At 51.3% G+C, this 14239-nt stretch overlaps 1 protein-coding gene across 1 annotated transcript in view; it reads right to left on the bottom strand.

The window, feature by feature from the left end:
* The window catches only part of scrib (scribble planar cell polarity protein), a 322951-nt gene that overhangs the window by 216411 nt on the left and 92301 nt on the right, over window positions 1-14239 (bottom strand). Inside the window, exons 10-11 of the mRNA XM_078230184.1 lie at window positions 8938-9048; window positions 6831-7007 (exon numbers count right to left, since the gene is read on the bottom strand). Of these exons, the coding sequence (XP_078086310.1) occupies window positions 6831-7007; window positions 8938-9048 (288 nt within the window). The remainder of the gene's footprint in view (window positions 1-6830; window positions 7008-8937; window positions 9049-14239) is intronic.

The raw sequence follows: 14239 nt of genomic DNA, 5'->3' as shown, positions 1-14239 counted from the left end.
TCAGCACCACAAGAGGGAGCTGGCCACTTGATTGGCATCTCATCCTTCAACATAAACATCGACTCCCTCCACCATTGGTGTGAGCGGAAGCAGTCTGTGCCATAGACAAAAGACTATTATTAATGCAGTGAGTTTAATGACTGTAGGATGTCTCATTTATTGTTTCACAGATTGCCCTCGAGAAGGTTTTGGTGAGCCGCTGCAGTCCCTGAGGTGTAGGTACACCCACAATGCTGTTAGGGAGCGATTTCAGGATTTTGTCCAAAGATGTCTGGGTTAGATTGATTGTCATGATGTGGAGATGCCGGTGTTGGACTGGGGTAAACACAGTAAGAAGTTTAACAACACCAGGTTACAGTCCAACAGGTTTATTTGGTAGCAAAAGCCACTAGTTTTCGGAACAGGCCTGTTCTGAAAGCTCGTGGCTTTTGCTACCAAAGAGAACAAAGAACAATACAGCACAGGAACAGGCCCTTCGGCCCTCCAAGCCTGTGCCGCTCATGTGCCCAACTAGACCATTCGTTTGTATCCCTCTATTCCCAGTCTGTTCATGTGGCTATCTAGATAAGTCTTAAACGATCCCAGTGTGTCCGCCTCAATCACCTTGCTTGGCAGTGCATTCCAGGCCCCCACCACCCTCTGTGTAAAATACGTCCCCCTGACATCTGTGTTGAACCTTGCCCCCCTCACCTTGAACCCGTGACCCCTTGTGTTCGTCACCTCCAACCTGGGAAAAAGCTTCCCACTGTTCACTCTATCTATGCCCTTCATAATTTTATACACCTCTATTAGGTCACCCCTCATCCTCAGTTTACCCAATCTCTCCTCATAGCTAAAACCCTCCATACCAGGCAACATCCTAGTAAACCTTCTCTGTACTCTCTCCAAAGCCTCCACGTCCTTCTGGTAGTGCGGCGACCAGAACTGGACGCAGTATTCCAGATGTGGCCTAACCAACGTTCTATACAGCTGCAACATCATATGCCGACTTTTATATTCTATGCCCCGTGAAATAAAGGCAAGCATGCCATATGCCTTCTTGACCACCCTCTCCACCTGTGCTGCCACCTTTAAGGATCTGTGGACTTGTACACCCAGATCCCTCTGTGTGTCTATACTCCTGATGGTTCTGCCATTTGTGCCAGACCACTAGTCTGCCATAAGATGTTGAGAGGCATAGATCAGGTGGACTCTTCGAGGCTTTTTCCCAGGGTGGAAATGGCTGCTACGAGAGGACACAGGTTTAAGGTGCTGGGGGGTAGGTACAGGGGAAATGTTAGGGGTAAGTTTTTCACACAGAGAGTGGTGGGCGAGTGGAATCGGCTGCCATCAGTGGTGGTGGAGGCAAACTCAATAGAGTCTTTTAAGAGACTCCTGGATGAGTACATAGGACTTAATAGGATGGAGGGTTATAGGTAGGCCTAGAAGGTAGGGATATGTTTGGCACAACTTGTGGGGCCGAAGGGCCTGTTTTGTGCTGTAGTTTTTCTATGTTTCTATTTATTGTATAGCTCCCCCTTACATTAGATCTACCGAAATGCATCACTTCGCATTTATCTGGATTAAATTCCATCTGCCATTTCCCCGCCCAATGTTCCAGCCTATCTATATCCTGCTGTATTCTCTGACAATGTTCATCACTATCCGCAACTCCAGCAATCTTCGTGTTGTCCGCAAACTTACTGATCACACCAGCTACATCTTCCTCCAAATCATTTATATATATCACAAACAGCAGAGGTCCCAGTACTGAGCCTTGCGGAACACCACTAGTCACAGACCTCCAACCGCAAAAAGACCCCTCCACTGCTACACTCTGTCTTCTATGGCTAAGCCAGTTCTCCACCCATCTAGCTAGCTCACCTTTTATCCTGTGAGATTTAACCTTTTGCACCAGCCTGCCATGAGGGACCTTGTCAAACGCTTTACTAAAATCCATATAGACGACATCCACGGCCCTTCCCTCGTCAATCGTTTTTGTCACCTCCTCAAAAAACTCAACCAAATTTGTGAGGCATGACCTCCCTCGTACAAAACCATGCTGTCTATCACTAATGAGATTATTCAGTTCTAAATGCACATATATCCTATCTCTAAGAATCTTCTCCAACAATTTCCCTACCACGGACGTCAAGCTCACCGACCTATAATTACCCGGGTTATCCCCGCTACCCTTCTTAAATAACGGGACCACATTTGCTATCCTCCAATCCTCTGGGACCTCACCTGTGTCCAGTGAAGAGACAAAGATTTCTGTTAGAGGCCCAGCAATTGCATCTCTCGCCTCCCTGAGGAGTCGAGGATAGATGCCATCTGGCCCTGGGGATTTGTCTGTCTTAATGTTTCCTAAAAAAACCTAACACTTCCTCCCTTGTAATTGAAATTTTTTCTAACGGGTCAACACATCTCTCTGAGACACTGCCAGTCAACATGTCCCTCTCCTTTGTGAATACTGATGCAAAGTATTCGTTTGGGATCTCACCTACTTCCTTTGGTTCTAAGCATAATTCCCCTCCTTTGTCCCTGAGAGGTCCGATTCTTTCCCTAACAACCCTCTTGTTCCTAACGTATGTATAAAATGCCTTAGGATTCTCCTTAATCCTGTCTGCCAAGGACAGTTCGTGACCCCTTTTTGCCCTTCTAACTCCCTGTTTGAGTTCTTTTCTACTTTCTCTGTATTCCTCCAGTGCTCCATCTGTTTTTAGCTGCCTGGACCTCATGTATGCCTCTTTTTTCTTTTTGATTAGACCCACAATTTCACTGGTTATCCACGGCTCTTGAATCCTACCTTTCCTATCCTTCCTCTTTACAGGCACATGCCTGTCCTGCAGTCCTATCAACTGCTCCTTGAAAGATTCCCACATGCGAGATGTGGATTTACCCTCGAACAGCCTCTCCGAATCAACAGCCATCAAATCCTGCCTAATCCGGCTGTAGTTAGCCTTCCCCCAATTCAGCACCAAATAAACCTGTTGGACTTTAACCTGTTGTTGTTAGACTTCTTACTTAGATTGATTGGCCATGTTAAATTGCCCCTTACTGTCAGGGGGATTAACAGTGTAAATGTGTGGGGTTATGGGGATAGGGCCTGGGTGGGATTGTTGTCGGTGCAGACTCAATGGGCTGAATGGCCTCCTTCTGCACTGTAGGGATTCTATTTTGACCCAGTAAGTGGGCTGCTTTTGTTCTGGATGGTGTTGAGTTTCCAGTGATGTTGGGAATGAAATCTATCAGAATATCCTGCTTTTGTTAGAACATAGAACATTACAGCGCAGTACAGGCCCTTTGGCCCTCGATGTTGCGCCGACCTGTGAAACCAATGTAAAGCCCATCTAACCTACACTATTCCAATATCATCCATATGTTTATCCAATAACCATTTAAATGCTCTTAATGTTGGCGAGTCCACTACTGCTGCAGGCAGGGCATTCCACGCCCTTACTACTCTCTGAGTGAAGAACCTACCTCTAACATCTGTCCTATATCTCTCACCCCTCAATTTAAAGCCATGTCCCCTCATGCTAGCCAACACCATCCGAGGAAAAAGACTCTCACTATCCACCCTATCTAATCCTCTGATCATCTTGTATGCCTCATCTTGTTATCTTGTTTAAGAATTGACCAGGACACCAGTGATCTCCCTTGCTTTTCCTCGGAATAGTGGCTGTAGGATCTTTCTATCCATGTGGGAAGGCAGCTGGAAACGTGGTTGAAGTTTCTTCTGAAAGATGACAACCCAACAATGCAGCAATCCATCACTTCAGTGTCAGTTTCTACCTTTCTGCGCTAGTCGCAGTGTGCAACATCAAATCAAACCAAAATCAACCTGACCCGCAACATTCTCAACAAGATTGGATTTATTATTGTCACATGTATTAACATACAGTGAAAAGTATTGTTTCTTGCGCGCTATACAGCATACCGTTCATAGAGAAGGAAACGCGAGAGTGCAGAATGTAGTGTTACAGTCATAGCTAGGGTGTAGAGAAAGATCAACATAATGTGAGGGAGGCCCATTCAAAAGTCTGACAGCAGCAGGAAAGAAACTGTTCTTGAGTCGGTTGGTACGTGACCTCAGACTTTTTCCCGACGGAAGAAGATGATTTGCATCTAGTTACCGGTTGACACCAACAAGATACACTGCACCAACTCATCAAGGCTCCACCGACAGCAGACATGGCAACACCACCACCTGGAGATTCCTCTCCAGGTCACTCACCATCCTTCACTGTCGCTGGGTCAAAATCCTGGAACTCCATCCCTAACAGCAGTGTGGGTGTACCTACATCACATGGCCTTCATAGCGAGAGGGTTAGAGGACTGGGATGTCTTGCTCCAGTTATACAGGGCCTTGGTGAGGCCATGCCTGGAATATTGTGTACAGTTTTCGTCTCCTTGTCCGAAACCCTAGGGGGAGTGTGGAGAAGGTTTATCAGGTTGATCCTGGGATGGGTAGGACTGATGTACAAGGAGAGATTGAGTCAGTTGGGATTGTATTCACTGGAGTTCAGAAGAGTGAGGGGGAATCTCATAGAAACCTATAAAATTCTAACAGGACTCGACAAGGTAGGAGGGATGTTCCCAATGGTGGGGGAGTCCAGAACAAAGAACAATACAGCACAGGAACAGGCCCTTCGGCCCTCCAAGCCCATGCCGCTCCCTGGTCCAAACTAGACCATTCTTTTGTATCCCTCCATTCCCACTCCGTTCATGTGGCTATCTAGATAAGTCTTAAACGTTCCCAGTGTGTCCGCCTCCACCACCTTGCCCGGCAGCGCATTCCAGGCCCCCACCACCCTGTGTAAAAAACGTCCTTCTGATGTCCGTGTTAAACCTCCCCCCCCCCTCACCTTGAACCTATGACCTCTCGTGAACGTCACCACCGACCTGGGAAAAAGCTTCCCACCGTTCACCCTATCTATGCCTTTCATAATTTTATACACCTCTATTAGGTCACCCCTCATCCTCCGTCTTTCCAGGGAGAACAACCCCAGTTTACCCAATCTCTCCTCATAACTAAGCCCTTCCATACCAGGCAACATCCTGGTAAACCTCCTCTGTACTCTCTCTAAAGCCTCCACGTCCTTCTGGTAGTGTGGCGACCAGAACTGGGCGCAGTATTCCAAATGCGGCCGAACCAACGTTCTATACATCTGCAACATCTGACCCCAACTTTTATACTCTATGCCCCGAACCATGGGTCACAGTCTGAGGGTACAGAGTAGACCATTTAGGATGGAGATAAGGAGAAATGTTTTCACCCAGAGAGTGGTCAGCCTGTGGAATTCACTACCACACAAAGCAGTTGAGGCCAAGGAGGTCTTGTGGTAACTGTGGTAGCATCTCTCGCTCTGGCCCAGAAATTCTGGATTCAAATCCAACGCCAGCAACCAGCCTGAACGAGTACGCCACTACAGTAACTGACTTCATCAGTAATTGTGTAGAAGACTGTGTGCCAATGAAACAAATCCGTGTGTTTCCCAACTGGAAACCACGGATGAACAAGGATATCCACTGAAGTCCAGGTCTGAGGCTTTCAAGTCAGGCGAGCCTGACCTATACAAGAAAGCCAGATACGATCTAAGGAGATCCATCAAAGATGCTAAAAGACAGAACCAGACCAAGCTAGAGTCCCAGGCTAGCCACACCGACACCCGCCGGCTATGGCAAGGTCTGCAAGACATAACAGGCTACAAGATGAAGGCATGTAAAATCGCCGGCTCCAACGCACCCCTCCCTGATGAGCTCAATGCATTCAATGCCCGTTTTGAGCAAGAGGTCAGCGAGAGCACGCCCTCCACCCTGGAAGCCCTGAATGAACCTGTATCTGGGGTCACCATTGCAGATGTCAGAGCAGCTTTCTCGAAGGTCAACCCACGGAGAGTGACTGGCCCGGATGGGGTGCCCGGAGGAGCACTCAGATCCTGCATGGATCAGTTGGCGGGGGTATTCACAGACATCTTCAACCTCTCTTTACAACAATCTGAGGTCCCTGTCTGCTTCAAGAAGACGACCATCATTCCGGTACCTAAGAAAAACCAAGCAGCGTGCCTTAATGACTATCAGCCGGTGGCTCTGACATCCATCATTATGAAGTGCTTCGAAAGGTTAGTCACGGCACGAATCAATTCCAGCCTCCCGGACTACCTGGATCCACAACAGTTTGCCTATCACCGCAACAGGTCCACAGCAGACGCCATCTCCCTGGCCCTGCACTCAACCCTGGATCACCTAGATAACAAGGACACCTATGTCAGACTCCTATTTATTGACTACAGCTCAGCCTTCAACACCATTATTCCCACAAAACTCATCTCCAAACTCCGTGGCCTTGGCCTCGGCACCTCCCTCTGCGACTGGATCCTGAACTTCCTAACTCACAGACCACAATCAGTAAGGATAGGAAACAACACCTTTCAAACCCATGACCCTGCCACCCAGATCAACAAGGGCAGCAGAACACCCCCTCCTGGAGATTCCCCTCCGAATCACACACCAACCTGACTTGGAAATATATCGGCCTTTCATTCACTGTCGCTGGGTCAAAATCCTGGGACTCCCTGCCTAACAGCACTGTGGGTGTACCTACACCACATGGTCTGCAGCGGTTGAAGAAGGCTGCTCACCAGCACCTTGTCAAGGGGTAACTAAAAATGGGCAATAAAAGCTGGTCCAGCCAGTGACGCCTGCAACCAAAGAATGAATAAAAACACCAGACTGGAGAGAAGGCGGATTTCAGAGAGCACAAAGCGGATGATGAGGTGTGAGAGTCAGAACTGCCTTTGGGCTCAGCCCCTAGAGTGAATGTTAGATATCCTCTCATAACCCACCTGCATTCCTGGGGGAGGGGGATCCCTGCGGACTAGCAGCCGAATCTCTTGCTGGTTGGACAGCAGGGCCATCACCGCCTCCTGATGTGTCGCATGTCGAAGATCAATGCCATTCACTTCCAGAATACGGTCTCCAACCCGTAGCCCAGTGCGAGCTGCCAGCCCGTCCCGAATAACCTACAAAGCACAACAATCACCATCACTCAGCAAGCCAGGGAGGCAGCTCTCCCACTGCACATTTCCCAAATTCAACAATACACAGTTCAGGCTCCCTCATTGAATGTTTTCAAGGCAAGGATAGATAAATTTTTGAACAGTAAAGGAATTAAGGGTTATGGTGAGTGGGCGGGTAAGTGGAGCTGAGTCCACAAAAAGATCAGCCATGATCTTATTGAATGGCGGAGCAGGATCGAGGGGCCAGATGGCCCACTCCTGCTCCTAGTTCTTATGTTCTATTACAGCACTTCAATATAATACAACCTAAACCAATCCCACTGCCCCGCTCTCTCTCCATAGCCCTGTATCAACCTAAACTAATCCCACTGCCCCGCTCTCTCTCCATAGCCCTGTATCAACCTAAACTAATCCCACTGCCCCGCTCTCTCCCCATAGCCCTGTATCAACCTAAACTAATCCCACTGCCCCACTCTCTCCCCGTAGCCCTGTATCAACCTAAACTAATCCCACTGCCCCGCTCTCTCCCCATAGCCCTGTATCAACCTAAACTAATCCCACTGTCCCGCTCTCTCTCCATAGCCCTGTATCAACCTAAACTAATCCCACTGTCCCGCTCTCTCCCCATAGCCCTGTATCAACCTAAACTAATCCCACTGCCCCGCTCTCTCCCCATAGCCCTGTATCAATCCCGAACTAATCCCAGTGCCCCCCTCTGACCATAGCCCTGTATCAATCCCCAAACTAATCCCACTGCTCCGCTCTCTCTCCATAGCCCTGTATCAATCCCCAAACTAATCCCACTGCTCCGCTCTCTCTCCATAGCCCTGTATCAATCCCCAAATTAATCCCACAGCCCCGCTCTCTCCCCATAGCCCTGTATCAATCCCCAAACTAATCCCACTGCCCCGCTCTCTCTCCATAGCCCTGTATCAATCCCCAAACTAATCCCACTGCCCCGCTCTCTCCCCATAGCCCTGTATCAACCCCAAACTAATCCCACTACCCCGCTCTCTCCCCATAGCCCTGTATCAACCCCAAACTAATCCCACTGCCCCAGTCTCTCCCCATAGCCCTGTATCAATCCCAAACTATGTCCACTGCCCCACGCTCTCCCCATAGCCTTATAGAGTCATAGAGGTTTACAGCATGGAAACAGGCCCTTCGGTCCAACTTGTCCATGCCGCCCTTTTTTTTAAACCCCTAAAATAATCCCAATTGCCCGCATTTGGCCCATATCCCTCTATACCCATCGTACCCATGTAACTATCTAAATGCTTTTTAAAAGACAAAATTGTACCCACCTCTACTACAACCTCTGGCAGCTTGTTCCAGACACTCACCACCCTCTGTGTGAAAAAATTGCCCTTCTGGACACTTTTGTATCTCTCCCCTCTCACCTTAAACCGATGCCCTCTAGTTTTAGACTCCCCTACCTTTGGGAAAAGATATTGACTATCTTGCTGATCTGTGCTCTTCATTATTTTATAGACTCCCAAACTAATCCCACTGCCCTGCTCTCTCCCCATAGCCCTGTATCAATCCCCAAACTAATCCCACTGCCCTGCTCTCTCCCCATAGCCTGTATCAATCCCCAAACTAATCCCACTGCCACGATCTCTCCCCATAGCCCTGTGTCAATCCCCAAAGTAATCCCACTGCCCCGCTCTCTCCCCATACCCCTGTATCAATCCCCAAACTAATCCCACTGCCCCGCTCTCTCCCCATAGCCCTGTGTCAATCCCCAAACTAATCCCACTGCCCCGCTCTCTCCCCATAGCCCTGTATCAATCCCCAAACTAATCCCACTGCCCCGCTCTCTCCCCATAGCCCTGTATCAATCCCTAAACTAATCCCACTGCCATTTGACCTGCACTCTCAGCCCCAGAGCAGAGAACACACAGGAACAGGGGGTGTATTATGGTCTTTGCACCTTGGAGATGAAGACCCCTGGCTCGTGGATGCCGAAGGGGTGGCTGGCATGGTCACTTCCTCCGACGATGCTGAGTCCCAGGGGTCCTCCTGTTTTCAGCAGCATGACTTCCTGGAGTCAGAAAGAGATCAGAACCAATTACAGGAGTTTCCACTCTCACACATTCTCATCAAGTAATGACCCCTCATCAAAAGACTGTTTACCCACGGGGTAATAAACACCTCTTCCACAGGGGGTAAACACCTCACCCACTATTCACCCACAGGGGGTAAATAACTCCTCACCCACTGTTCACCCACAGGGGTAATTAACCCTGGGAAACATTGGAAACTGTGAAGAGGACAATGTGGAACTTCCAAAAGACATGGACAAGTTAATGGAAGGGGCAGATGGGTGACAGATGAAGTTTAATGTGGAAAAGTGTGAGGTAATTCATTTTGGTAGGAACAACATGGAAAGACAATGTAAAATAAAGGGTATAATTCTTAAAGGGATGCAGGAGTAGAGGGAGCTGGGTCTATCCATACAGAGATCAGTGAAGGTGGCAGGACAGGTGAATGGCTATAAATTAGGAAAGAGGAACATGCAGTGGGACGTGGGAGTCCTCGTGCATCAGTCACTGAGAGTAAGCATACAGGTGCAGCAGGCAGCAAAGAAGGCAAATGGTATGTTGGCCTTCATAGCGAGGGGATTTGAGTATGGGGATAGGGATGTATTGCTGCAATTGTACAGGGCATTGGTGAGGCCACACCTGGAGTATTGTGTGCAGTTTTGGTCTCCTTATCTGAGGAAGGATGTTTTTGCTCCAGAGGGAGTACAGAGAAACATAAGAACATAAGAAATAGGAGCAGGAGCAGGCCATCTAGCCCCTCGAGCCTGCCCCACCATTCAATAAGATCATGGCTGATCTGAAGTGAATCAGTTCCACTTACCCGCCTGATCCCTATAACCCCTAATTCCCTTACCGATCAGGAATCCATCTATCCGTGACTTAAACATATTCAGCGAGGTAGCCTCCACCACTTCAGTGGGCAGAGAATTCCAGAGATTCACCACCCTCTGGGAGAAGAAGTTCCTCCTCAACTCTGTCCTAAACTGACCCCCCTTTATTTTGAGGCTGTGCCCTCTAGTTCTAGCTTCCTTTCTAAGTGGAAAGAATCTCTCCACTTCTACCCTATCCAGCCCCTTCATTATCTTATAGGCCTCTATAAGATCATCCCTCAGCCTTCTAAATTCCAACAAGTGCAAACCTAATCTGCTCAATCTCTCCTCATAATCTACACCCCTCATCTCCGGTATCAACCTGGTGAACCTCCTCTGCACTCCCTCCAAGGCCAATATATCCTTTCGCAAGTAAGGGGACCAAAACTGCACGAAACATTGAAGCGTGAAGCAGGAGGAGGCCATTCGGCCCTTCGAGTCTGCTCCGCCATTCATTCTGATCATGGCTGATCATCGAATTCAATATCCTGATCCCCCTTCCTCCCATATCCCTTGATCCCTTTGGCCCCAAGAGCTATATCGAATTTCTTCTTGAAGTCAGACAATGTTTTGGCCTCAACTACTTTCTGTGGTAGTGAATTCCACACATTCACCACCCTCTGGGTGAAGAAATTTGTCCTCACCTCAGTTCTAAAAGATTTACCCCTTATCCTCAAACTAGGAACCTGAGTTCTGGACTCCCCCACCATTGGGAACATTCTTTCTGAATCCACCCTGTCTAACCCTGTTCGAATTTTATAAGTTTCTATGAGCTCCCCTCTCACTCTGAACTCCAGTGAATATAATCCTAACCGACTCAGTCCTTCCTCATATGACAGACCTGCCATCCCAGGACCAGCTTGGTGAACCTTTGCTGAACTCCCTCTATAGCAAGGACATCCTTTCTCAGATCAGGTCTCCTCCCACAGTCTGAAAGGCGTGCTAGTTAGGTACATTGACCCGAACAGGTGGCGGAGTGTGGCGACTTTCACAGTAACTTCATTGCAGTGTTAACGTCAGCCTTACTTGTGACTAATAAATAAACTTTAACTTCAAAAGAGGATCAAAGGAGACGGGGAAGGGGGGATCATAGGATATGGGGGAGGGGGTTATCGTACGATACAGGAGGAGGGGGGATCATCGGATACAGGGGAGGGCGGATCACAGGATACGGCGGGGAGGGGGGGATCAGAGGATACGGGGGAGGGGGGATAATAGGATACGGGGGAGGGGGGATAATAGGATACGGGGGAGGGGGGATAATAGGATACGGGGGAGGGGGGATAATAGGATACGGGGGAGGGGGGATAATAGGATACAGGGGGGGAGGTCATAGGATACGGGGGAGGCAGGATCATAGAACAGGGGGGGAGGTGGATCATAGGATGGGGGGGGAGGGGGGATCATGGGATACGAGAGGGAGTGGGATCATGGGATACGGTGGGAGAGGGGGGATCACGGGATACGGAGGGGGGTCAAGGGATACAAGGCGTGAGGGGGGATCATAGGATACGGGGGGGGGGAGAATCATAGGATACATGGGGGGTCATAGGATACAGGGGAGGGGGAATCGAAGGATACGGTGGGGAGGGGGGATAATAGATACGGCAGGGGAGGGAGGATCATACGATATGGCGGGGAGGGGAGGATCAGAGGATACGGGGGGGATCATAGGATTCGGGGGGATCATAGGATACGGGGCGAGGGGGGGTCATAGAACGGGGGGGGAGGGGGATCATAGGATACGAAAGGGACGGGGGATCATGGGATATGGGGGGAGGGGGGATCATAGGATACGGGAGGGAGAAGTCATATGATACGGGAGGGAGAAGGGATCATGGGATATGGAGGGGAGGGGGAACATGGGATACGGGGGAGGGGGGGAACATGGGATACGGGGGAGAGGGGGGAACATGGGATACGGGGGAGAGGGGGGAACATGGGATACGGGGGAGAGGGGGAACATGGGATACGGGGGAGGGGGGGAACATGGGATACGGGGGAGAGGGGGGAACATGGGATACGGGGGAGAGGGGGAACATGGGATACGGGGGAGAGGGGGGAACATGGGATACGGGGGAGGGGGGGAACATGGGATACGGGGGTGAGTGGGGATCATGGGATATGGGGGTGAGGGGGGATCATCGGATACGGGGGGGACGGGGGATCCTGGGATACGGGGTGAGGGGGATACGGGGGAGGGGGATACGGGGGAGGGGGATACGGGGGGAGGGGGATACGGGGGGAGGGGGATATTGGGGGACGGGGATAGGGGGGAGGGGGATAGGGGGCAGGGGGATGGGGGGAGGGGGATACGGGAGGAGGGGGATACGGGGAGGGGGATACGGAGTGGAGGATACAGGGGAGGGGAATACGGAGAGGGGGATACGGGGGAGGGGGATACGGGGAGGGGGATACGGGGGAGGGGGATACGGGGAGGGGGATACGGGGGGGGTACGGGGGGGGAGGGAGATCAAGCCATTGCATTGGATAATCAGCCATGATAGTCATGAATGGTGGAACAGGCTAGAAGGGCTGAATGGCCTCCTCCTGTTCCTATTTTCTATGTTTCTATGACAGGTGGAGAGAGCAGATAATAAAGTTTACAGTATTCTGGGTTCATTAATAGGGGCACAGAGTACAAGAGCACTGAACCTAAACAAAACACCAGTTAGACCTCAGCTGGAATATTGTGCACGGTTCTGGGCGCCTCTCTATAGGAAGGATGTGAACACATTGGAGAGAGAGGAGGAGAGGTTTATAGGAATAGTTCCAGGGATGAGAAACTCCAGCTATGAAGATAGATTGGAGAGGTTGGGACTGTTCTCCTCAGAGAGAAGAGGCTGAGAGGAGATTTGATAGAAATGTTCAAAATCATGAGGGGTTTGGACAGAGTCGATCGGGAGAAACTGTTCCTGCTCGGAAAAGGATGGAGAATGAGGGGCACAGATTGAAAATGATTTGATAAAAAATATTTTCACCCAGCGAGTGGTTGGGGTCTGGAATGCTCTGTCTGGAAGTTGCTGGAAGCAGCTTCAATCGAGGCATTCACGAGGGCACTGGATTATTATTTCAATAGAAACAATGTGCAGGGGGACGGGGAAAAGGCAGGGGGACGGGGGAAAAGGCAGGGGGACGGGGGAAAAGGTAGTGGGACGGGGGAAAAGGCAGGGGGACGGGGGAAAAGGCAGTGGGACGGGGGAAAAGGCAGGGGGACGGGGGAAAAGGCAGGGGGACGGGGGAAAAGGCAGGGGGACGGGGAAAAGGCAGGGGGACGGGGGAAAAGGCAAGGGGGCAGGGGAAAAGGCAGGGGACGGGGGAAAAGGCAGGGGATGGGGAAAAGGCAGGGGGACGGGGTAAAGGCAGGGGGACGGGGAAAAGGCAGGGGGACGGGGGAAAAGGCAGGGGGACGGGGAAAAGGCAGAGGGACGGGGGAAAAGGCAAGGGGGCGGGGGAAAAGGCAGGGGGCGGGGGAAAAGGCAGGGGACGGGGGAAAAGGCAGGGGGACGGGGAAAAGGCAGGGGGACGGGGAAAAGGCAGGGGGATGGGGGAAAAGGCAGGGGACGGGGGAAAAAGCAGGGGACGGGGAAAAGGCAGGGGAATGGGGAAAAGGCAGGGGGATGGGGAAAAGGCAGGGGGACGGGGGGAAAGGCAGGGGGACGGGGGGAAAGGCAGGGGGACGGGGAAAAGGCAGGGGGACGGGGGAAAAGGCAGGGGGACGGGGGAAAAGGCAGGGGGACGGGGGAAAAGGCAGGGGGACAGGGGAAAAGGCAGGGGGATGGGGAAAAGACAGGGGGATGGGGCAAAGGCAGGGGGATGGGGCAAAGACAGGGGGCAGGGGAAAAGGCAGCTGGTGGGGGGAAAGGCAGGGGGCAGGGGAAAAGGCAGGGGGACGGGGGAAAAGGCAGGGGATGGGGGAAAAGGCAGGGGGACGGGGAAAAGGCAGGGGGACAGGGAAAAGGCAGGGGGACGGGGGAAAAGGCAGGGGACGGGGGAAAAGGTAGGGGACGGGGGAAAAGGCAGGGGGACGGGGAAAAGGCTGGGGGATGGGGGGAAAGGCAAGGGGACAGGGGAAAAGGCAGGGGGGAAAAGGCAGGGGGACGGGGGAAAAGACAGGGGGACGGGGGAAAAGGCAGGGGACGGGGGAAAGGCAGGGGGACGGGGAAAAGGCAGGGGGACGGGGGAAAAGGCAAGGGGACGGGGGAAAGGCAGGGGGGCAGGGGAATGGCACTGCATCATGATGTTCTTTTGGAGAGCCGGTGCAGACACGATGGGCCAAATGGCCGCCTCCTGCACTGTAACAATCTGTGATCCTGTGAAT

Source organism: Mustelus asterias, chromosome 2 (genome assembly GCF_964213995.1).
Source record: "Mustelus asterias chromosome 2, sMusAst1.hap1.1, whole genome shotgun sequence".
Taxonomy (NCBI): domain Eukaryota; kingdom Metazoa; phylum Chordata; class Chondrichthyes; order Carcharhiniformes; family Triakidae; genus Mustelus; species Mustelus asterias.
This window is presented reverse-complemented; position numbering and strand designations above follow the sequence as displayed.